Below are 22,581 nucleotides of genomic sequence, written 5' to 3'. Positions count from 1 at the left end.
GGCATTTCTTGTTCTGGATCTCTTAATTTCTTCCCCTTTCTCTTCAAAGGGACATCAAAAGCAAGAATGTGCTGCTGAAAAACAACCTGACAGCCTGCATTGCTGATTTTGGTCTGGCTTTAAAGTTTGAGGCTGGCAAGTCTGCAGGGGATACACACGGACAGGTAGGCACTGATTGAATGGCAGAAATGGTGCAGCTGGGAGCTGCATGGGGAGGGAAGTGGAGAGGTTAGGCCTTTTTGTGTGTGCAGGAGATCAGCAGCCCTATTTTTGGGGAAGCTTTAAGGAATGTGGCAATTTGTGCTTTCTTCTCCCAGGCTGAAAGTTGAAGAGTTCCTGAGATAATTGCAGATCACAGCCTTCCTCCCCCAGCCCATTACGTGTCACGTCTCGCCTCTCCCCTGTTTGCAGCCTTACTGCAGGAATTGGACAAGGAGGAGCAGTCTTGCTCTATTTTTATTAATTGTTCTGAGATGCTGTTCAGGAATTGAGGAATGATAGTGGCAGCCAGTTAGGACCCAGCACCAGCCACTTCCCTGAAGTGACAAGGCTGTGTGGCCATCCAGCGAGACTTGGACAGACAGATCTGGGCACAGAGGAACCCAATGAGGTTCAACAAGGAGAAGAGCAGAGTCCTGCAGCTGGGAAGGGAGAATAAACTGCACCAGAACAGGTTAGGAGGTGATCTGCTGGAGAGCAGCCCCGTGGAGAGGGACCTGGGAGTGCTGGTGGATAACAAGTTGTCCATGGGACAGCAATGTGCCCTGGTGGCCAAGAAGGCCAATGGGATCCTGGGGCCTATGAAGAAGAGTGTGTCCAGCACATCAGGGGAGGTTCTTCTCCCCCTCTGCTCTGCCCTGGGGAGACCTCATCTTGAGTACTGCATTCACTTGTGGGCTCCCCAGTTCAAGAGGGACAGGGATCTGCTGGAGAGGGTCCAGTGGAGGGCTGTGAGGATGATTAGGGAACTGGAGCCCTGCCTGGTGAGGAGAGGCTGAGGGACCTGGGGCTTTTTAGTCTGGAGAGGAGAAGACTGAGAGGGGATTTAATCAATGGTTATAAATATCTGAGGGGTCAGGAGGGAGGGGACAGGCTCTGCTCACTTGCTCCCTGTGATAGGACAAGGTGCAATGGATGTAAGCTGCAGCACAGGAGGTTCCACCTCAACATGAGGAGGAACTTCTTCACTGTGAGGGTCACAGAGCACTGGAACAGGCTGCCCAGAGAGGTTGTGGAGTCTCCTTCTCTGGAGACTTTGAAGGCCCATCTGGATGTGTTCCTGTGTGACCTGAGCTAGGTTGTATGGCCCTGCTCTGGCAGGGGGTTGGACTTGCTGATCTCTTTGGGTCCCTTCCTACCCCCTGACACCCTGTGATCCTGTGACAACAGGGCTGAAAACCACTTGCCTTGCAGCTGCGAGCTGGTTTAGCAGCAGGCGCTTGTGAAGTAGCAAGCTGGAGCATTTTGAGTTCTGGTAGATGAAATGGATGTCATCTGGGGCAGAACTTCACAGCTTATGGCTGAGCCACAAAATTAAAATCTTAGTATTATAAAACTTCAGGAGCACAGAATAGATTGGGTTGGGAGGGACCTTTAAAGGTCAACTAGCCCACCCCACCCTGCCTTGCAGTGAGCAGGGACATCTGCAAGCTGATCAGTGAGGTGAGATAAAGAGCAGCAGTGGCAGAGCTGTTGAATTGTTATGCAAATGTGTTATTTTAAAAGGCTCATATTGTCCTGCTCCAGCAGTGCAGAGCCCAGCTTAGATGATTGCTTCCAGTTCCTCTTTCCTACTCTTGGATGGAAGAAATCACAGAATTGTCAGGGTTGGAAGGGACCTCAAGGCTCAGCCAGCTCCAGCCCCTCTGCCATGGGCCGGGACACCTCACACTGCAGCAGGTTGCTCACAGCCACATCCAGCCTGGCTGCAAACACCTCCAGGGATGAGGCTTCCACCACCTCCCTGGGCAACCTGTGCCAGTCTCTCACCACCCTCATGGGGAAGAGCTTCTTCCTAACATTCAATCTCAATTTACCCATTGCTAGTTCTGTTCCATTCCCCCCACTCCTATCCCTCCCTGACTCCCTCAATCACTCTGGAATGGAAGAATACAGAAGGGACTTCCAAGAAGCAGCAAGGATAATCATGGCTATCTTTAATCCTGGACAAAAACCAGAATCATAGAATGGTCTGGAAGGGACCTCCAGAGGTCATGTAGTCTGCAGGCAGCAGGGGCATCCTCAGCTGGATCAGGCTGCCCGGTGCTGGCCTGCGGGATTACCCTGCCCAGCGCCCAGCTGGAGCGGCGGTGGTGCTGGTGCTTGCTGTACACAAAGCTGTGTTTCCCTGTCTTCCCAGGTTGGCACACGTCGCTACATGGCTCCCGAGGTCCTAGAAGGTGCTATCAACTTCCAGAGGGATGCATTCCTGAGGATAGACATGTATGCCATGGGACTGGTCCTCTGGGAGCTGGCGTCGCGCTGCACCGCCTCCGACGGTAAGCGATGGGCTGCGGCTCGGCAGGTACTTCAGCGCTGTGCCCGGGTGGCCAAGAAGGCCACCAGCAGCCTGGCCTGGATCAGCAAGAGTGTGGCCAGCAGGAGTAGGGAAGGATTGAGCCCTGTACTCAGCACTGCTGAGGCCACACCTTGACTCCTGGGTTTGGTTTTGGGCCCTGTGCTCCAAGGATGTTGAAGTGCTGGAGCCTGTCCAGGGCAGGGAGGTCTTTGGAGCCACACAGGCACTGCAATTGCACATTCTAAGCAATCATTTCAAGTGTCTGGTTTTCATAGTTCTTTTGTATCTTTGTGTCTGGAGTGGGTCCAGAGAAGGGCAGGAAAGCTGGTGGAAGAGAACAGGGCTAGTGAGGAGCAGCTGAGGGAATGGGGTTTATTCAGCCTGAAGAAAAGGAGGGGAGACCCTCTGGCGCTCTACAGCTCCTTCAAAAGAGGTTGGAGTGAGGTGGGAGTTGGTCTCTTCTCGCTGGTAACAGGTGATAGAACAAGATGAAGTGGTCTGAAGTTGCACCAGAGGAGGTTTAGGTTGGAGATTAAGAGGAATTTCTTTGCTGCAGGAGTGGTCAGGCATTGGAACAGGCTGCCCAGGGAGGTGGTGGAGGCACCGTGCCTGGGGTGTTCCAGAAACGTGTGGCCATGGCACCTGGGGGCATGGTTTGATGGCCATGCTGGCTGGGGGTTGCTGGTTGGTCTTTTCCAACGCAAACAATTCTATGATGAGAACAAGACAGAAGAGTGGAAGATGTGTGGGAGAGGGCTGCACTGTCAGTCTGGAAGCAGCTGAATTCAGCTACGTGAAGAAAAGAGGTTTCCTGTGGGCCGGTGGCACTGCTTGCTGCTCAGGGTGGTGCCCTGTGAGCCCAGCACAACTGGCAGGTACTCATGTTGTGATGGAGGGCTGAGCAGGTCCATGCCTGGCCAGGCTGTGCTGCTGTGCTCCAAGCACTGCTGCTGTGCCTCAGCCCTTGCTGGCTGAGCAGCAGCCACGGGGGAGGCCTTACCCTTTCAGAAATGTTAAGCTGTTTACTATCAGCCTCCCTGTGGCCTCCCGTGAGCCTCCGAGGCCACCCCCCTGCCTTGGTGCCTGCTGGTGCCTCAGTGCACTGTGAAGCCTGCGCCTCAGTTCACTGAGGGGTGTGCTAGGCAGCTCTGGCCCAGGTGGTGAGTGCTCCAGAAAGCAAAGGAGACCTCAGTGAGGGAAAGGCTTGCTGTAGGTCTGGGGTCACGGCTGCAGGTGCTCTCCCTGCAGGTATCTTTGGTGGTTTTGCTGTCTGGGGGGTTGGTTTTCTTCCTGAAGTTACCTGATCCATTTCACGAAGTCTCCTCAGCCTCATCTGTACCACTCTGCTCATTTCTTCTGTCATCCCCTTCCTCCTTTTCCACAGAATCACATAAGGGTGGTTTGGGTTGGAAGGGACCTTAGACATCATCTATTTCAACCCCCTCTGGTGCCACCTCCTGCAAGACCAGCTTGCTCAAGGCCCCATCCAGCCTGGCACTTCAGGCTTGAAGCCTTCACAGCTTCTCTGGACAACCTGTTCCAGTGCCTCACCACCCTCATGGGGGAGAATTTCTTCCTCCTGTCTCATCTAAATCCAGCTTCTTCCAGCCATTACGTTCAAACACTGGAACAGGCTGTCCCAGGAGGTGGAAGTGGTTGAATCCCCATCCCTGGAGGTGTTTCAAAGAGGCAGAGATGTGGTGCTGAGGGACATGGTTTAGCCCAGCCTTGGTGGAGTTACAGAGTGGTTGGACTGGGTGGTCTTAAAGGTCTCTTCCAACCAAAAAGATTCTGTGATAGCCACCAAATCTACAACTGATTGGAACTGGTGGGGCAGAAGCTGTGGATCTAGAGCCTCCCCGTGCCCTCATGTTTGGAAGATGTCAGCTGGGTTGGCAGTGGTGCTTGGCTGCCACACGCAGAGGAGCAGAAGCTTGTGGCTCCTGGAGGTGCCACTGCTGCTTCACTCAAGGCTTGGTTTAAACCCTGCTGCTGACCTGCCACAGGATGAGCTTCTGATGGTCAGAGTAACCTGGAGGAACAGAAGCTTCCCAAGCTTCTGATTGCAGGCTGCATTGCTAAGGCACCAGCCTTATCCTCCCCTGTTCTAAAGCAGAATTGGTGGTTTCACTTGTTTGGTTTTTTTCTGTCTGCAGGCCCAGTAGATGAGTACATGCTGCCCTTTGAAGAGGAGATTGGCCAGCATCCCTCCCTGGAAGACATGCAGGAAGTTGTAGTTCACAAAAAGAAGAGGCCTGTTCTCAGAGAGTGCTGGCAGAAACATTCTGTGAGTAGTTCCCCAGCCCCCCTGCTGCCAGGGCCTGCTCGGGTTTGCCTGCAGGTGGTGGTGCTCCTGGGCTGGGGTCATGAGCCTGACTTCAGCAAGAATGCAGTCATTCCAGGAAGAGTTTAATGGCCTGGAAATTAATGTTCTTAGTCTTAAAATATTCTTCCATCATCAGTCCTTTGGAGGTGATTCCCCCCCCCCCCCCCCCCCCCCCCCCCCTTCACTTTTGTAGTGAAAGAAGGGATTGATGAGAGCTCTCTGCTTTGGGTTTTCGATAACTGGGTTGTTAGAAACCAGAGGAGGTTGTGGCTGCACAAAATCCAAGTGTCTGGTACCATCTGCTCCTTGGAGTCAGCACACTGCTGTGTCAGCTCAGTGCTACCTGGGGGGAAGTTCACTGCTGGTAGGGACAAACTCCCTTTTGTGCTGCTTGGTTTTCAGTGATCATTTGATTTCTGAAGGACTCAACCCCTTTGAGGGTCAGGTCTTTCAACACACCACAGTGACTTCACCTGCAGACTGCAGCACTGTCCACTGAAGGAACTGTACTGGGGAGGGACTTCTGACAAGGGCTGGTAGTGACAGGCTGAGGGACAGTGGGTTTGAGCTGGGAGAGGGGAGATTGAGACTGGAGATGAGGAAGAAATTCCTTCCAGTGAGGGTGGTGAGACACTGGAACAGGTTGCCCGGGAAGATTGTGGATGCCTCCTCCCTGGAGGTGTTCAAGGCCAGATTGGATGAGGCCTTGAGCAACCTGGGCTAATGTGAGGTGTCCCTGCCCATGGCAGGGGGGTTGGAACTGGATGATCTTTAAGGTCCCTTTCAACCCAAACCATTCTGTGATTATCAATCTAGAAGAAGGATTTCCTTGCTCTTGTATGTTGCACCCCATGTGCTGTGTCTCCAGGGCAGTGTGGCACAGGCTGCTGGGTGACAGTGGGGAGATTCAGCTTTGCTGGAGTTGCCAGGTGAGCCCTGCATGCGACTTGCAGCTGGCTCTGTACGGATGTCTTGCATGGGATCACAGACTGCTTTGGCTTGAAGGGACCTTTCAAGCTCCTCCAGTCCAACCCCTTGCAGTCAGCAAGGACATCTGCAACTAGAGCAAGTTGCTCAGAGTCCCAGACAGCCTGACCTGTAACACAGTGAGGGATGGGACATCTACCACCTCTCTGGGCACCCTGGGTCTCACCACCCTCAGGGTGAAGAATGGGTCCTGAATAGACCCAGCTGCTGTAGAACCTTCTGGACTGGCAGTCTGTCCTTTCATGAAGAAAGAGGCCTCAGTAAGTGTGACTGAATCAGCAGTGTGGGAAAGGCAGGACCTGGTATTTCCAGCTCCAAAGAGCATGGATCCACAAGAGAATGCTTCCCCTGGAGACCAGTCAGGCACAGGAGTCATCTCCCAAGGGAAGCAGTGGGTTGCCCTCCACGGGTCAGTTCTAAGACTCAGCTTGACAGGGTGCTGGGCCAGCTCCTTTCAGCTCCACTATTCCCTAGAAGGGTTGGCCCAGGTGGTCCTCAGGGTGCCTTCCAGGCTGGCTTGGTGTGACTCTGTGCCGGGGTGACATGGGGCCCCCTGGTGTGGTGACATGGGGCCCCAGTGTGACTGCGTGCGCCCCGGTGTGACGTGTGCCCTGTGTCTGACGGCAGGGCATGGCAATGCTGTGCGAGACCATCGAGGAGTGCTGGGATCACGACGCGGAGGCCCGGCTGTCGGCAGGCTGCGTGGAGGAGAGGATCATCCAGATGCAAAAACTGACTAACATTATCACAACAGAGGACATCGTGACTGTGGTCACAATGGTGACAAACGTTGACTTTCCTCCCAAAGAGTCCAGTCTATGATAGTTGCACTGGGCACACCTCCCTGGCCGCCAGGACTCTTCACCGGAGCTGCTAAAGCTAGCGCGGGGCCTGCCGCCGGCAGCGCCGTTTGCTGGGTGAGACGAGGGGTAAGTCTCTCTGGAGCATCATCAAGAGGTGTTTGTCCTGTTGTTTTATCTCCTCCCTTTCCTCCTCCTGAGCGTGGATCCGCGGGACTGCGTGCGTTCCCTGCTTACACCTGAAGGACGCGGGGGGGGCCGAGCGAGGACGCCGCCGGAGGAGCCGCGAGGGAAGACGCTGGCCGGACCTGCAGTGGCTGATCCGAAAGCCTTTTACAGACTGACACCCAAGATTTCTTAACTCCTGTCAGAAGAGACTAACTCCTCACCACATGAACTGCTGGTGGTGTTCTTCTTGTTGTTATTATTATTATTTTATTTTGGGGGTTTTGTGTTTTTTTTTTTAAAAAGAATCAAACCATTTCATTTCAGATTTTAAAGAGAGAGCAAAACAAACACAAAGACAGGCAGAGGAGAAGGAGGACAAAAGAAACCACAAAGGGTTCACTTGGTTTTTTATTGCAGTCGCTGTCGTTTCCCTACAGACAGAGCCCAGGCTCTTGCGATGCCAATAGGACACAGCTTGTGAATGTTCAGTGTGCTGCTGTTCAGTTGTTGTGCAGAGAGGAGGCAACAACAGCAACAACAACAAAGAGGAGAAGTCGTCGAGTGTGGGACGTGGAGAGCAAAAAGAGGCTTCCAAGTATTACTTCAACCTCTCCCTCAACAAGGTATACCTCAGTTCCAGCTCCGCCAGGCGATGAGAGGCGACAACACTAACGCCCTTGGGATGAGACCCCCCCTGCCCCCCGCGCCCTCCCTGCCCCCCGGCCCTCTGGTTTTGTAAATGATGTATTTCCAAGTCACTGTGTTATTTAAGAAGGGTAAGCTATGCTTCATGCCAACAGTAAATGGCCATTCCTAAAGCAGTGTTTTTAGCCTTTTCTTGTACTAGCTTGTTGTGTATAAAAGAAAAAGAGACAAAAAAAAAGAGAGAGAGAAACCAAACCAAGTGCTGTTTATCGACAGGAAACTTTTCCTCCCCTCCTTTAGTTGAAAGCCTTTGGGGTTCCCCCCCCCCCTCCCCTTCCCTCCGTGCCCCAGAGTATCTCATACATTTATTTAATGCTATTTAGGTTTGCTGTGTCTGAGGAGTATTTGAGAACTTAAGCATGACTTTTCCCTCCCCCACCCCTCTTCTTTTCCTGTGAGCTGTGACACTGGAGAGCTCTGAATTCTCAATTCCTTGGTTTCCAGAAGTCTCTTCCCTGCCCCCCTACCCTATTTATGTTTGTGACCAGCTCTGCCTGGCGCCTTCTGCTCCGCTCTGCGGTGGGCTCTGTGTCACTGCTTCAGGATCACCTCAGGAAGCTCAGTTACCCCTCCCCCCGCACCCTCTCTTCTCTCTGCTTTGAGATTCGCAGCTTCCCTCTGCCTGCAGCTTGGTGCCATCCTCTCAGAGCAAGCTCTGTGACAGCTGGGGGCACCCCAAATTCCAACCACAGGTTTCAGATTCAAAACGCTTACAGATTTCAGGGAGAACTTAGGATATGTAAGAACCCCCAGGGGGCACAGCACAGCCCCACCAACCACCAGGGAGAGCACTGAAACTGCTTTCACACCTCCAGCCTGCCCCTGGAGCCCAGCAGGTCACTCACACCTCATTGCAGAGTAACTGGTAGGCAGGTGCCCAGGTGCTCCTCAGAAGAGCTGACTCCCTCTGTCCATTTGATCCTTGACACCAAACTTCCAAGTCGAGCAAATGTTCCATCCCTGGGGGTACAGAAGTGACAGCAGCCAGGGAGTGCTGCCTGCTCTCTCCCTGTCTGCTTTGTTCTTGCACCCTGTGTGCTCAAGGCTTTGGAAAGAGGCTTGTAGGGGCTGGCTGCAGATGTGATCCTGGGAACTGAGCTGTGCAGCCATGAGCTGCTCCCAGTGCTACACAGAAATGAACTTCAGCTCTGGGAGCAGTAGGTGACCCTAGGGATAATGGAGGCTCAGGTCAGCACACCCCTGGCAGGGAGGGACAGAAGGGTGTAGCTGTGCTCTGTGTCTGTTCTGCTGCTCCTCAGCTTGCAGGTAGCCAGAAGAACCCTGCTCTGAACACCCTGGGTGGTGTTCAGCTTGGCTGTGAAAAGAGAGCAAAGCTAGTTTGTGGTCATTTCCTCAAGTGACACTTCCCTTTTACTTCCTTTTTTAACCCAGGGATGTTGCACACCCAGCAGGACCTGAAGGTAGCTGCTGAGCTGTGAACAAGTAAGATTCTGTCTGTCAGCTGAAGCTCCCAGTGCGTTTTAACCCCTTGAGTAGCAAAAGCAGAGCAAATACAGCTGGGTTCAGAATCTGTGACTCAAGATCTGATGCAGAAATTGGTTGTGTATGAAATGTGCAGCATCTGTGTTAGAGCTGAGCTGCTGGATGCCCTCAGCCTGGGGGGATCTCTGGGTGCTTACACTCCACCTTGTGAACAGCTCCCTAAGGCTGCCCTCAGGAAAGCTGGCATCACAGCTTCGTGTTTTAAACTGCTGGGGGGGTCCCTGAGTGCTTCATCCTTGTGCTGCTCCGAGTTCCCTGGATTCTACCAGCATGGTTCAGGATCTCTGTGAACAGGACTTCACAGGGTAAAAGCTTTTTAACTGGGTAAAAGCTTTTTAACTGGGTAAAAGCGTTTTAACTGAGTAAAAGTGTTTTAACTGGGAAACAAGAGGGGCTGCTGGGGTCCAGCTCTCCTCACAGGACACTTGGAGTCCCGCTTCTGTTTCAATTCTAGAGAATTAAACCTGCAGGTTGAGGAGATGCCAGGGCCCAGCAGCACTTGGCAGGTGTAGGGGGAGGGCAGGATGGGTCAGACTGATGCTAGAGGCCATGCTTGGATGCAGGGATGGTCCCTGTTGTGGTGGGCTGAAAATTACCCAGCCTAAAACTACCACACCTGTGCATGCTGGAGCAATGCAGCACAAGGGGGTGAGCTCCAGAGGGTCACTCCTAAGCAACAGCCACTCCCTTCCCTGCTGAAACCATCACCAGAGGATTGCTGAAGGAGCCCTTTCTTGGTCTGAGGTTAGAAGTAACCTTTTGGGTTGTGTCAGAAGGTGAGGGGCTCCTGCATCTCCTCCTGCATGGCTCAGTGCTCAGGACCGTGCCCAGCGCAGCGTTGCTGGGCAGCTGGAGCTGTGGAAGCAGCACTGCCGGCCCCGCTGGCACTGGGGCTGTCGGCCCCGCTGGCACTGGGGCTGCCGGCCCCACTGGGGCTGTTCAGCCCCGCTGGCACTGGGGCTGCCATCCCCGCTGGCACTGGGGCTGCCATCCCCGCTGGCACTGGGACAGTCGGCCCCACTGGGGCTGTTCGGCCCCGCTGGCACTGGGACAGTCGGCCCCACTGGCACCGGGACAGTTGGCCCCGCTGGCACTGGGGCTGCCATCCCCTCACCTGCTACCTCCTGGCTGAGATTTTGTGTAACTGGTGTAGCTTTCAACCACCCCTTGCAGCGTGCTGCATCACATCCAGAGACAGTCACGAGCCTGAGCGGGTCACCAGGCTGCTCCTCCTGCAGCCTCCCTCTCTGAACACCTTTGCTTGCATTAGGAGCTCTTGGTCCGAGACGCAGAGCGCTGCGGTGAGACCTCCCCAGGCAAAGTAGCATCCTTGATGGGAACATCATTTACCTCAGATACTCAACCAGCAGTACTTCTTTTGGGTTGGTTCTTTAGGGTGGGGTTTGTTTTGGGGTTGTTTCCCTTTCATTTCCTCCTCTTCTTTGGTTGTGTTTGCTGCAGTTCCAGTCCCTGCCCTCACTCTCTGTTACCTCTCCAGGTTTTCTTTTTGTTGTTGTTGAATATTATTTTGTTGTTGTTGGTAAGCAATTCTTTGAACTTTTAACTCTTTGTATTTGTCAGTGTTTTTTTCCTTTGGGCACAGGTTGTTGTACTACTGTCAGAAGGTACTTGCTGGGTTTCTGCAAGTACTGGAAAAAAAAAACAAACCAACCCCTCCCCCTCCTCCCCCTCCCCCCTCCCCCCCAAGCCCTCAATAAAGTGATTGTTAAATATTGTACAAATACAAATGTATACTCTTTCTGCCCCCCTCCCCCCCAAAAAAAGGTAAAATAAAACATGTGACTACTAAGATGTGCACAGGGCCTTCTTTCCAACAGGACAGCGAGGGGCTGCAGCGCGAAGGGCAGCGAGGCTGCTGAAGGGGCTGGAGAACAGGGCTGGGGAGGAGCGGCTGAGCGAGCTGGGGGTGTTCAAGCCTGGAGAAGGAGGCTGAGGGGAGACCTCAGTGAAGAATAGAATAGAATAGACCAGGTTGGGAGAGACCTTCAAGGTCATCGTGTCCAACCTATCATCCAACACCACCTAATCAACTAACCCATGGCACCAAGCACCCTGTCAAATCTCCTCCTGAACACCTCCAGTGATGGTGACTCCAGCACCTCCTCGGGCAGTCCATTCCAATGGGCAATCACTCTCTCTGTGTAGAACTTCCTCCTGACCTCCAGCCTGAACCTCCCCTGGCGCAGCTTGAGACTGTGTCCTCTTGTTCTGGTGCTGGCTGCCTGGGAGAAGAGAACAACCTCTGCCTATCTACAACCTCCCTTCAGGGAGTTGTAGAGAGCAGTAAGGTCCAATGCTCTCTACAGCTCCCTGAAAGGAGGCTGGAGCCAGGTGGGGGTTGGTCTCATTCTATCACCTGATACTAGGGAGAGGAAATGGCTTCAAGTTGTACCAGGGGAGGTTTAGGTTGGAGATGAGGAATGATTTATTTGCTGTGGGAGTGGTCAGGCACTGGAACAGGCTGCCCAGGGAGGTGGTGGAGTCGCCACCCCTGGAGGTGTTCAGAAACCTGTGGCCCTGGCACTGTGGGGCCTGGTTTAGTGGCCGTGGTGGGGTTGGGTTGCTGGTTTGACTCGGTGATCTCGGAGCTCTTTTCCAACCCAAGCAATTCCGATTCTTCCTGCACACTCCAGGCTGGAGCTGCAGGGGGAGTGTCGTGACAGAAGAGAATGGAGAGATCTTCCAGGTGAAATTTAGCTGTGGGGAGGCCAAGGCTGGATCCAGCTCCAGCACTTCTGAAGGAAAACTCTCACAAAGAGACCTCCCAGCCCCGCTGGTGTTGAACCATCAGTGCCTGGAGTGGGATAGCTTTGCTGAGGTGAGCATGGGCGCAGACTCCTGAGCGTGGCAGCTGTGGGGAGGACAGCAGAGGTGTCTGCAGTGGTGTCTTGGTACTTCCACGCACTGCAGCATTCACGTTCCAGCCACAGGCCAGGTTGCTGCTCCTCTGGGGATGGACAAAGGCAGGACCTGCACAGCCCCTGGGCAAAGGGGAGAGCCCTAAAGGGGAGCCCTGCTCTGCAGGGCTGCTGGTAAGCATGGGGCTGCCATGGGTGGCCATTGAGTGTGCATTGGGGCTGGTTGTGAAGGCCATCACAGCTTTTCTCCTTCATCTTCCAGTCAGTCACCTCCCTGCCTTCTAGGAGTGCTGCACTGCACCAGTGCCTCCTCCACTGCTCTTGTGCTGCATGTGGATTGTTTCCTTCCCAGCCTGCAGCAGGGCTGCTGCCCGAGCCACGATGCTCCATGCCACAGCCTGCAAGGTCAGTGCCTGTTCTCCACAGCACCTTCTCCTGTCCTCACCCCTCTGGCCAGAGCCTGCTAAAGCTGACAGGACCCACTTGGGTGTGCAGAGCATGGTGGTGGTGTCCCTGAGCCAGAGGGTGCCTGCAGCTGGGTCAGCTGGACACCACCACAATACAGCCCAAAATGTCCTTGTGTCCAGTGGGACACAGACATCACCTCTTAGCCACAGCCTTCCTACCTCTGCTCTCTGAGCAGTGGACAACCCCTTCCTTCCCCTGCTGGAAGACCACCTCCAATGCTGTGAGCTTCACTAGAACACAGAGGTAGGTCTGTGCTGGCTGGAGCAATTCTCCTCTCTCCTCTTCTTGGAGGACAACTAATGCAGGAAATCCTGCAACAACTTCAGCTTGCAGCCCTTCTCCACCCTAAAGCCTTCCCCTTACAGGAACCAGACCACCCAGTGGGGAGGGACTTTGTGAGGTGTCAGGGAGGGATAGGCCTGGGGGGAATGGAACAAAACTAGCAATGGGTAGATTCAGATTGGATGTAAGGAAGAAGTTCTTCCCCATGAGGGTGGTGAGAGACTGGCACAGGTTGCCCAGGGAGGTGGTGGAAGCCTCATGCCTGGAGGTGTTTGTAGCCAGGCTGGATGTGGCTGTGAGCAACCTGCTGTGGTGTGAGGTGTCCCTGGCCATGGCAGGGGGGTTGGAACTGGCTGAGCCTTGAGGTCCCTTCCAGCCCTGACAATTCCATGACTTTAAGTGAGGCCAGTCCTGGGGCTTGTTTTGCTGCTCTCGAAGGCACTGCTCTGCTCTTCAGGAGCAGAAGGGCTTCTGTGGGAGAGCAGGACAGACCTCACTGGAATGGCCTCAGCTCTTTGACAGACTGAAGCTACAGGGCTGCTAAAAACATCCCTGGCATGGTATGGGCCTTAAGGTAAGAGTGAGCTGCCTTAAGGTAAGAGTGAGCTACCTCTGCTCAGGCAAGGGAAAGCAGCAGCTCTTCTGCATCAGAAGTGGAGGGCTGAAGTTCAGCCTGTCCCCCACTGCTTACAGCTGCTCTCATGTCATAGAATGGTTTGGGTTAGAAGGGACCTGCAAGGTTAGCCAGTTTCAACTCCCCAGCCATGGGCAGGGATGCCTTCCACTAGCCACTGTTCAAGGCCTCATCCAACCTGGACTTGAATGTTTCCAGGACTGGAACCTCCACAACCTCCCAGGGCAACCTGTTCCAGCATCTCACCACCCTCACTGTTAAGACTCTTCCTCATCTCCAGTCTAAATCTGCCCTCTTCCAGCTTCCACCCACTGCCCCCGGTCCTGTTACAAGCCCTTGTGAAAAGCAAGCTCAGGCTGTTGTAGCAAGCAGGGCTTACCCAAAGCTTCCTTCACATGGCACCAACCCCCTGCTGTCACCTGGGAAGGAGCACACCTTTGGTGCTGCCTCTCTGAAGCACACTTCTGGTATTCCAGACCTCTCCTACAGATCTCTCCCTTCAGCAGCTGTAAACCAGTTTCTCACCCTACAGAGGCTCCCCAGCAGCTCTGGGAGGGCTTGGCCAGAGCTGCCTTCCACAGGGACAGGGTCATGGGGTGAAGCCATATCACAAGCCAGCCCAGCAGCCTGGGCAGAGGGTGAGTGGCACTTAGCACAAACACAGCCCTGGCCAGCTGCAGTTGGCTGTGATGGAAGGTTTAATGGAGTCAATTCTGTGTCAAGTCAGCTTTGAGAAGAAAAAGTACACAGAGCAGACACAGTAGGGATGGCTCTGGGTGTGAGTGTGCAGTGCTGGTGGCCAGCCAAGGCTGAGGGGCCCCAGAGCTGGCTTCTGCACAGTGGAAATCAGTCACACTCAGTCACATTTATGGCCACCAGGAGATGACAGCAGTAGAGTTGTCCTTAAAAGCCAACAAAGTCGATCACCACAGCCAGCTTCTTCCCAAGGTGGAGTTACCTGCAGCCCCTGCTGTGGGCAAACATCCCAGCTGCTGGAGCTGGCAGAGACCCCAGCAGCCTGCAAGCTGCAGAGGGCTCAGAGCCAGCTGAGGGAAGAGGCTGCCCACTGCTTGATGTCTGTGGGGCAGTTGGGGTAGAGCTGCAGAGCATCCATGATCTGGTTGTTGTCCAGCAGCAGCCTCATCAGCAGGTACTCCTTCTGAGCACGCAGCGTCGGCCTCTCGACGGGCTTGACCAGCTCCAGCTGCAGCAGGTGCTCAAAGGCCTGCCAGGGAGACCAGCAATCAGGGCAAGCAAGAACAAGGTAGCTGTGCTGCTAGCCAGGGGGACCTGGACAGGCTGGAGAAGCAGGGCCAAGAGGAACCTCAGGAAGTTCAGTAAGGACAGGTGCAGGGTACTGCATCTGGGGAGCAGTAACACCAGGCACCAGCACAGGCTGGAGGCTGTCCTGCTGGAGAGCAGCTCTATGGAGAAAGACCACAGAATCCACCAGGGTGGAAGAGACCTCCAAGATCACCCAGTCCAACCTATTACCCAGCCCTATCCAACCAACTAGACCATGGCACTGAGTGCCTCAGCCAGGCTCTTGAAGATCTCCAGGGACAGAGACTCCTCCCTGGGCAGCACATTCCAATGGCAAATCTCTTTTTTTCCTCACCTCCAGCCTGAACCTCCCCTGGCACAGCCTGAGACTGTGTCCTCTTGTTCTGGTGCTGCTTGCCTGGGAGAAGAGACCAACCCCCACCTGGCTACAGCCTCCCTTCAGGTAGTTGTAGAGAGCAAGAAGGTCTCCCCTGAGCCTCCTCCTCTCCAGGCTAAGCAACCCCAGCTCCCTCAGCCTCTCCTCACAGGGCTGTGCTCCAGACCCCTCCCCAGCTTTGTTGCCCTTCTCTGGACACCTTCTTGAATTGAGAGGCCCAGAACTGGAGACAGGACTCAAGGTGTGGCCTACCCAGTGCTGAGTACAGGGCAGAATAACCTCCCTTGCCCTTGGAGTCCTAGTGCACAGCAAGGTCTCTATGGGACAGCAGTGAGAGCCAATGGTGTCCTGGGGTGCATCAAGCAAAGTGTGTCCAGTGGGTCTAGGGAGGTTCTCCTCCTCCTCTGCCCTGGTGAGACCACACCTGGAATACTGTGTCCAGTTTGGGGCTCCCCAGTTCAAGAGAGACAGAGACCTGCTGGAGGGAGTCCAACAGAGGCTATGAGGATGATGAAGGAACTGGAACATCTCTGCTGTGAGGAAAGACTGAGAGCCCTGGGGCTGTTCTAGTCTGGAGGAGAGAAGGCTGAAAGGGGATCTGATCAATGTGTATCAGTATCTGAGGGGTGGGTGTCAGGATGAAGGGGCCAGGCTCTGTTTGGTGGTCCCCAGGGACAGGACAAGGACCACCAACAGGTACAAGCTGGAGCACAGGAGGTTCCACCTCAACACTTCTCTACGTGAGGGTGCTGGAGTCCCCTCTGGAAAGATTCCAAACCTGCCTGGGTGTGTTCCTGTGTGACCTGGCTGGGGTGACCCTGCTGTGGCAGTGGGGTTGGAGTGGAAGATCTCCAGAGGTCCCTTCCCCTCCCTAGCATTCTGATGTGCTGCTTCCAGGCTGTGGTGCTCATTTTGAGTGACAGATCCCTGTGCTGTTGGATCAAACCCCAGGGCTGCTCAGCTTAAGAGCTGAAAGGGTAGGAGATGCTTTGGCCACTGAACTGCTGGGCCTTGGGTTAGCTTTGTGAGCTGGAAACACCACACCTGTGTGAGCAGCTGCTCCACAGCAGGGTTGTGCCCTACCCCCAGCTCCCTGGGCAGAGCCTGGCCAAATGACATCAGAGGAGTGACAGCTCACCAGCCCGTGGTTGGCTGAGGCAAACCCAGCCATGCTGGACTGCAAACCCCTTCCAGGTACCAGTCAGACCCACTGGGATTGGATTAAGGGGAGCAGGGTTTTGATGTGGAAAGATCATAGAGTGGCTTCAGTTGGAAGGGACCTTAAAGGTCATTCAATTCCCACCCCCTGCCATGGGCAGGCACACCTCCCCCTACAGCAGCTTGCTCAAGGCCCCATCCAGCCTGCTCCTCAGCACTACCAGGGATGAGGGGTCCACAGCTTCTCTGGGCAACCTGCTCAGTGTCTCACTACCCTCACTGGAAAGAATTTCTTCCTAATGTCCAGTCCAAACCCACCCTGCTCCAGTTCCAAACCATTCCCCCTTGTCCCTCCCCAGCTCTCCTGTAGCCCCTCAGGTACTGGAAGGCTGCTCTAAGGTCTCCCTGGAGCCTTCTCTTCTACAGGCTGAACAGCCCCAGCTCTCTCAGCCTGCCTTTGTAGGAGAGGTGCTCCAGCCCTGCTGTCTTTGTGGTGACCTCTGAACCCTCTCCAACAGATAACATTTTGGAGACCTCACTTCTAACCAAGAGTGAATGAGCAAGCTCAAGACACCTACACAAAGGTCTCCTTTGGAAGCCACCTCTGACTCCCAGTCCTGAGGCATTAAGCTCACCTGAAGGAGATTCCTTGTGGGGGCTTAAAGCACACAGATTCATCTCTCTGCACCTAAATTCTAAAGGCATAGCCTAAAACACCTCTGGTGTGCACCTCTCCTCTGGGGACAGACTGAAGGGGTTGGGGCTGTTCAGGCTGCAGAAGAGAAGGCTCCCAGGTGACCTCATTGTGGCCTTCCAGGATCTGAAGGGGGCTACAGGAAGGCTGGGGAGGGACTGCTCAGGATCTCAGGTAGTGATAGGACTAGGGGGAATGGAATGAAGCTGGAGGTGGGGAGATTCAGGCTGGAGGTGAGGAGGAAGTTCTTCCCTATGAGAGTGGTGAAGCCCTGGAATGGGTTGTCCAGGGAGGTGGTTGAGGCCCTGTCCCTGGAGGTGTTTAAGCCCAGGCTGGCTGAGGCTCTGGGCAGCCTGATGTAGTGTGGGGTGTCCCTGCCCATGGCAGGGGGGTTGGAACTAGCTGATCCTTGTGGTCCCTTCCAACCCTGACTGATACTATGAAAACCACCACATTGCTCCTCCTGGCTCTAAATTCTCCCCCTGTGACTATTTCCAGCTCGTCCCAGGCTGGAGCCCCTCCAGGCTCTGCCCAAAGCCACTCCCCTGGGAGCCTGCTCCCAGAGCAGAGGGCTCTCCCTGCCCTGAAGCACCTGGGCTTGGTGCTGGGGCTGCCTGTGGCTGCTCAGAGCTGTGCATGAAGGGGAAAGGTGCCCACCAAGCCAACAAGTAAATCATTTGGGGTTAAAGAGCTGCCCTTCAGCCTCACCTTCATGACAACTGGCTTCTCAAAGTTGTTCATGCAGTGTGCCTTCCTCTGGATGAACTTCTGGAATTCTGCAGCAGTAATGGGGGGGAAGGGGAAACAAAACAACAACCAACAGAGTTATTTGGAGGGGGAGGAGAAAGGAAATGATTTGGTGGCTGTGAGGCTCAGGCATTCTCCTCTCACCATTGTAAACCATCTGGAAGTTAAATGGCTCTCCTTCATAAACATCATTCAGGTGTTTCATGGCTATTATGAGGCAGACTTCCAGGACAGACAAACCTAGAGGGAAAGACAAGAGCTCCATCAATACTTCTGCAGCACCAGCAGCTCAGGTCCCATTTGTGCTCCTCTCTCTTTCTGTGCTGGAGGTCTCCCAGGCCTCACCCCTTTGTGCTGCCTGCCTTCCCACAGGAGAAACATTCCCAGCTTTGGCTAATCTGCCCAAGAGAAGCTTTGCTTTCCAGGTGTTGGAAGCAGGCATGCTAAGAAATGGGCTGCTTCCATCAAAGAAAAAGAAACCCCAGTACCATGAACATCACTGCTGATGGCACAAGGGGGCCCAGGACCTTCAGCAGCACCAGGACAATGTCCCTGTGACTGCATCTCCTCATGACAGGAGCCTGAAGAGGCTGCTCACTATCAGAGCTAAAGATGTGACACGGGGAGTGAGCTCCCTGCTGTTAGGAAGGCTTTAGGAATCACAAAGCACCCCCTGTGTGCTCTGGGAGCCCTAAGGAAGCAGTGGGCTAAGGAAAGAATTCTCCCCTGAAAGGGTTGGCAAGCCCTGAGCAGGCTGCCCAGGGCAGTGGTTGGAATCACCACCCCTAGAGGGATTTCAAAGCTGTGGTGCTGAGGGCCATGGCTTAGTGCTGGGCTCTGTGGTGTTAAAGGTTGGACTGGAGGATCTGAAAGGCCTTCTCCAGCCCAACCATTCTCTCACTTCTGCTGAGCAGGGCAGCAGCTGCTCCTGTGCCTGTGCTCAGGCTTCTCCATCTCTCTGTCACACAGGTCCCCAGCTGCTCCTCAGTGCAGTAGTGCTCAGTGCAGCCCAGCTGGGGAGAGCAGGTGAAGCACAACCCAAAGAGGAGTGAGGGCAGCCCCCCCAGCAGCTCCCTCAGACACAGGTAAGCACAAGCTGCAGCTCTGAGAGCAGAGAGCTCAAGCACAGCCTCCCATTTTCCACAGCCCCAGGCACAAGCCAGAGCCATTCCCCTAAGGTTTATTTCAGCAGCTCCCAGCCCCAGTGCCTGCAGTGTCCCCCAGCTCCCAGCACTGGCAGGAGGGGGTCAGCATCTCCCTTTCCTCCACCATTCACACCAGGTGGAGCATGGAGTTGTTTTGGTGGGGAAAGACCTCTAAGGTCAGAGTCCAGCCACCAAGCCAGCACCCCCATGGCCATGACACCATCTCCACCTGAGCACTGAAGTGCTGTCCAGGCTGGTTCTGTCACCCAGCCTGACTCCTTCAGCCCAGCTGCTGGGGCTTTCCCTGGCTGGCCCTGCAGGGCCACACAAGCTGTCTGTCAGCCTGCATCCCCCTGCAGCAGGAGGCAGCTCCAGTGTTGTGTGATCCCGTCTGGTTTGGCAGTGCTGCAGCCACAAGGGAGCAGACTTCTCAGGTGGATGTGTTCCCTGCACAGCTCCTGCCAACAGGGGACACTGTCCTGTACAGCACCTCTGAGGCTGCTCCTGGCTTGGCTGGCTGGCTGCTTCTGTGGGTCACAAACTGCCTGCTGGCTGGGCTCAGGGAGTTGTGGTGAGTAAAGGTAAGTGCATTTGGTGGCTGCTCACCAGTGGTGTTCCCCAGGCTCAGTGCTGGGGCCAGCTCTCTTTAGTGTCTTCATCAGTGATCTGGATGAGGGGATGGAGAGACCCTCAGTAAGTCTGCAGCTGACACTAAACTGGGTGGCAGTGCTGATCTGCTGGAGGGAAGGAAGGCTCTGCAGAGGGATCTGCCCAGGCTGGATCCATGGGCTGAGGCCAAGGGGATGAGGTTCAACAAGGCCAAGTGCTGGGTCCTGCACTTGGGTCACAGCAACCCCATGAGCACTCCAGGCTTGGGGCAGAGTGGCTGGAAACTGCCTGGTAGAGAAGGACCTGGGGGTGGTGGTTGACAGCAGCTCAAGATGAGCCAGGGGGTGCCCAGGTGGCCAAGAAGGAGTAGGGAAGTGACTGTGTTCCTGTACTGGGCACTGGTGAGGCTACAGCTTGAGTACTGCCTTCAGTTTTGGGCTCCTCACTCAAGAAGGACACTGAGGAGCTGGAGTGGGTCCAGAGAAGGGCAACAAAGCTGGGCAAGGGTCTGGAGAACAGGGCTGGGCAGGAGCAGCTGAGGGAGCTGGGGTTGCTTAGTGCAGAGAAGGGGAGGCTGAGGGGAGACCTCACTGCTCTCTACAGCTCCCTGAAAGGAGGTTGGAGCCAGGTGGAGGTTGGTCTCTTCTCCCTAGTATGATGGGATGGAATGAGAGGAAAGGGCCTGGAATTGCACCAGAGGAGGTGCAGGTTGGAGATGAGGAACAATTTCTTTGCTGCAGAGTGGTCAGGCACTGGCACAGGCTGCCCAGGGAGGTGGTGGAGTCCCCACTCCTGGAGGTGTTCAAGAAACCTGTGGCCCTGGCACTGTGGGATGTGGTTTCATGGCCATGGTGGGGTTGGATTGCTGTTGGACTCAATGGTCTAAGAGGTCTCTTCCAAGGCCAACAATTCAGTGATCCTACAGCAGCAGGATTTCAGGGAGGAGCCTGACAGCCTCCATTCTCCTAGGAAAGACTCTGTGGGGAAGAGGCAAGCTTTACCATGTACAATGTTTGCTTTGGAGTCGGTTCTGTAGTGCTTGCTTGCCTCCTGGAGGTCTGCTGGAGTGACAAGTGGGTGGTGCACAGTAACCTTACACACAGCCAGCATCTGGGAAGAGAGCAGCAGATGGGTTTGATGTCAGCACTCATTAGCAGGCATTTTCTGAACCTGGAGACTGGCACTCAGAACGAGGCCTGGCCCCCTGCAAACATGAAGGAGCAAACCCTGCACACACACAGCAGGCTCCCACTGAAGCCCTTGGAAGGAGCTGGCAGCTGCAGCCACATGTTGCCAGCAAGGCTCTCCCAGACTTCAAAGCCTCCTGGCTAGGAGGCAGCCACTCCCTAACCTGCTGTTGATGTCACTGCATTAGTACCTCTCAGTGACTGCTGCAAGAATGACTTAGAGCTAGTGCAAAGGGCCTGTGTGCACAGGGCTGCAGCACACCCCTGGCACCAAGGGAGGCACCACTCAGCACACACAGCACCCTCCAGAGCCTGGCTAGCAACAGTCTACAACTGCTTGTCCCCCAGAGGGAGCTTTGCAGCAGTGTCAGTACATGAAGTGCAGGGTGAGCTGCCTTTTGGAGCTGTTGCTTGGCACACAGCAGCAGGCACACCACTTGCTTGCTCTCCAGGGCTTTCAGTGTCTGCCTTCTGAACACTTTGCACTTCAACATTCATCAGCTGAGACAAGTGAAAAGGGTTTGGTGATCACTTCCTCCTTCTGCAGGTCTGTGTGATGAGAAACTGCTCATGCTTTCTTGCTTTCACCAAGGCCTCCCACTGAGAACATGCAGTGCTAGCTACCACCAGGCTTCTCCAGGCTTCCTTCTCCCCTTAGATGTCAAAAGGCTACAGGAGTGTTCAGACTTCCAAAGGTAAGGAATGAGTTAAGGGGTTTGGGTACAGCCAGTAGAGGTGAGAGGTTGACCTGGAAAGCAGCTCTGTGGAGAAGGACCTGGGAGTGCTGGTGGACAGCAAGTTCACCATAAGCCAGCAGTGTGCCCTCATGGCCAAGAAGGCAAACAGGCCCCTGGGGTACACATTCAGAAGACTGGGAGCAGCAGGTCAAGAGAAGTTCTCCTCCCCCTCTCCTGTGCCCTGGTGAGGCCACAGCTGGAGTACTGGCTCCAGTTCTGGGCTCCCCAGTTTAAGAGAGACAGGGAACTGCTGGACAGAGTTCAACAGAAGCTCTGAAGTTGCTGAGGGGCCTGAAGCATCTCTGTGAGGAGGAAAGGCTGAGAGCCCTGGGGCTGTGGAGCCTGGAGAAGAGCAGCCCCAGAGGGGATCTGAGCAATGCTCAGCAAGAGACAAAGGGCTCATGGGGGGCAAGAGGCTGGGGCCAGACTCTTGTCAGTGGTGCCCAGGGACAGGACAAGGTGCACTGGGCACAAACTGGAACCCAGGAGGTTTCACCTGAAGATGAGGAGAAAGTTGTTTGGTGTGAGGGTGCTGGAGGCCTGGAGCAGGCTGCTCAGAGGGGTTGTGGAGTCTCCTTCTCTGGAGGCATTCCAAACCCCCCTGGCCATTGTGATGCTGGGCAAGCTGCTGTGGGTGCCCTGCTTTAGCAGGGGGTTGGACTGGGTGACCTCCAGAGGTCCCTCCCAACCCTCTCCATGCTGGGATTCTGTGAGAAAATCAGAACTTGCTGTAGACAAGCATTAAGAGCTTCAGCCTCAGCTCTGGCTCCCCCTGAAGCTCCAAGAGAGGCTATTCAGATGGCCATCAGCTCTTTTTCTGGCATTCATTCAGGCCACCCAGACAGACTGCAGTGGGCAGCAGTGTCCTCCTACTCTAGTCATGAGGTCTGTGGTGACAGGTTGGACTTGATGATCTTTGAGGTCTCTTCCAACCTGAGTGATACTGATACTAATTGGGTGCCCTTAGACTAGGAGTAATCTGCAGTCTTGTAACAAACTCAAGCAAACAGAGGGCTTCCAAAATAAGAAGTGTTTCAGAATTAGGGCAGGGAGGCTGTGATCTGCTTTTCAGAGTGGCTACAGACCCAGTGGTGGGACAAGCTGTCAGCCCTGGAGTCCAGGAAGAGCCCACCAGGGAGCAGAGGGCTCCCATCAGAGCAGTGGCAGAAGACCAGCAGGGACATTCCGTGGGCTTTCACAGTGCCACAAGCACACAGCTCTTTTGAGATGGCTGAGTAAGTGTTACTTACCTTCTGCACTGAGTGTTCACACTGGCTCTTGTTAAAAAAGCAGATTAAAGGGGAGTCCCACCAGGAGAGCCTGGGCACGTGCTAAGCCTTGGCTCATTTGCTGTGAGGGAAGGAAGTTCCCCAT

At 54.7% G+C, this 22,581-nt stretch overlaps 2 protein-coding genes across 6 annotated transcripts in view; one reads left to right on the top strand and one right to left on the bottom strand.

Annotated features, from left to right (window-relative positions):
* Window positions 1–10,817, top strand: part of ACVR2A (activin A receptor type 2A) — an 82,733-nt gene extending 71,916 nt beyond the window's left edge. For both annotated transcript variants that reach the window (XM_068158688.1, XM_068158687.1), the window contains 4 exons: window positions 50–164; window positions 2,360–2,498; window positions 4,675–4,805; window positions 6,459–10,817. In XM_068158688.1, the coding sequence (XP_068014789.1) occupies window positions 50–164; window positions 2,360–2,498; window positions 4,675–4,805; window positions 6,459–6,653 (580 nt within the window). In that variant the 3' untranslated portion in view covers window positions 6,654–10,817. The remainder of the gene's footprint in view (window positions 1–49; window positions 165–2,359; window positions 2,499–4,674; window positions 4,806–6,458) is intronic.
* A 3,133-nt stretch (window positions 10,818–13,950) lies between these two features.
* Window positions 13,951–22,581, bottom strand: part of ORC4 (origin recognition complex subunit 4) — a 31,777-nt gene continuing 23,146 nt past the window's right edge. For all 4 annotated transcript variants that reach the window (XM_068158692.1, XM_068158689.1, XM_068158691.1 and 1 more), the window contains 4 exons: window positions 20,285–20,393; window positions 17,674–17,769; window positions 17,491–17,558; window positions 13,951–14,495 (listed from right to left, as the gene is read on the bottom strand). In XM_068158692.1, coding sequence (XP_068014793.1) covers window positions 14,307–14,495; window positions 17,491–17,558; window positions 17,674–17,769; window positions 20,285–20,393 — 462 coding nt within the window. In that variant the 3' untranslated portion in view covers window positions 13,951–14,306. The remainder of the gene's footprint in view (window positions 14,496–17,490; window positions 17,559–17,673; window positions 17,770–20,284; window positions 20,394–22,581) is intronic.

The sequence above is a fragment of the Melanerpes formicivorus genome, unplaced genomic scaffold (genome assembly GCF_026170545.1).
Source record: "Melanerpes formicivorus ecotype bairdi unplaced genomic scaffold, bMelFor1.0.p_v2 SCAF_41, whole genome shotgun sequence".
Classification (NCBI taxonomy): Eukaryota; Metazoa; Chordata; class Aves; order Piciformes; family Picidae; genus Melanerpes; species Melanerpes formicivorus.
The sequence above is the reverse complement of the archived record's forward strand: the minus strand, read 5'-3'. Positions and strand labels throughout refer to the sequence as shown.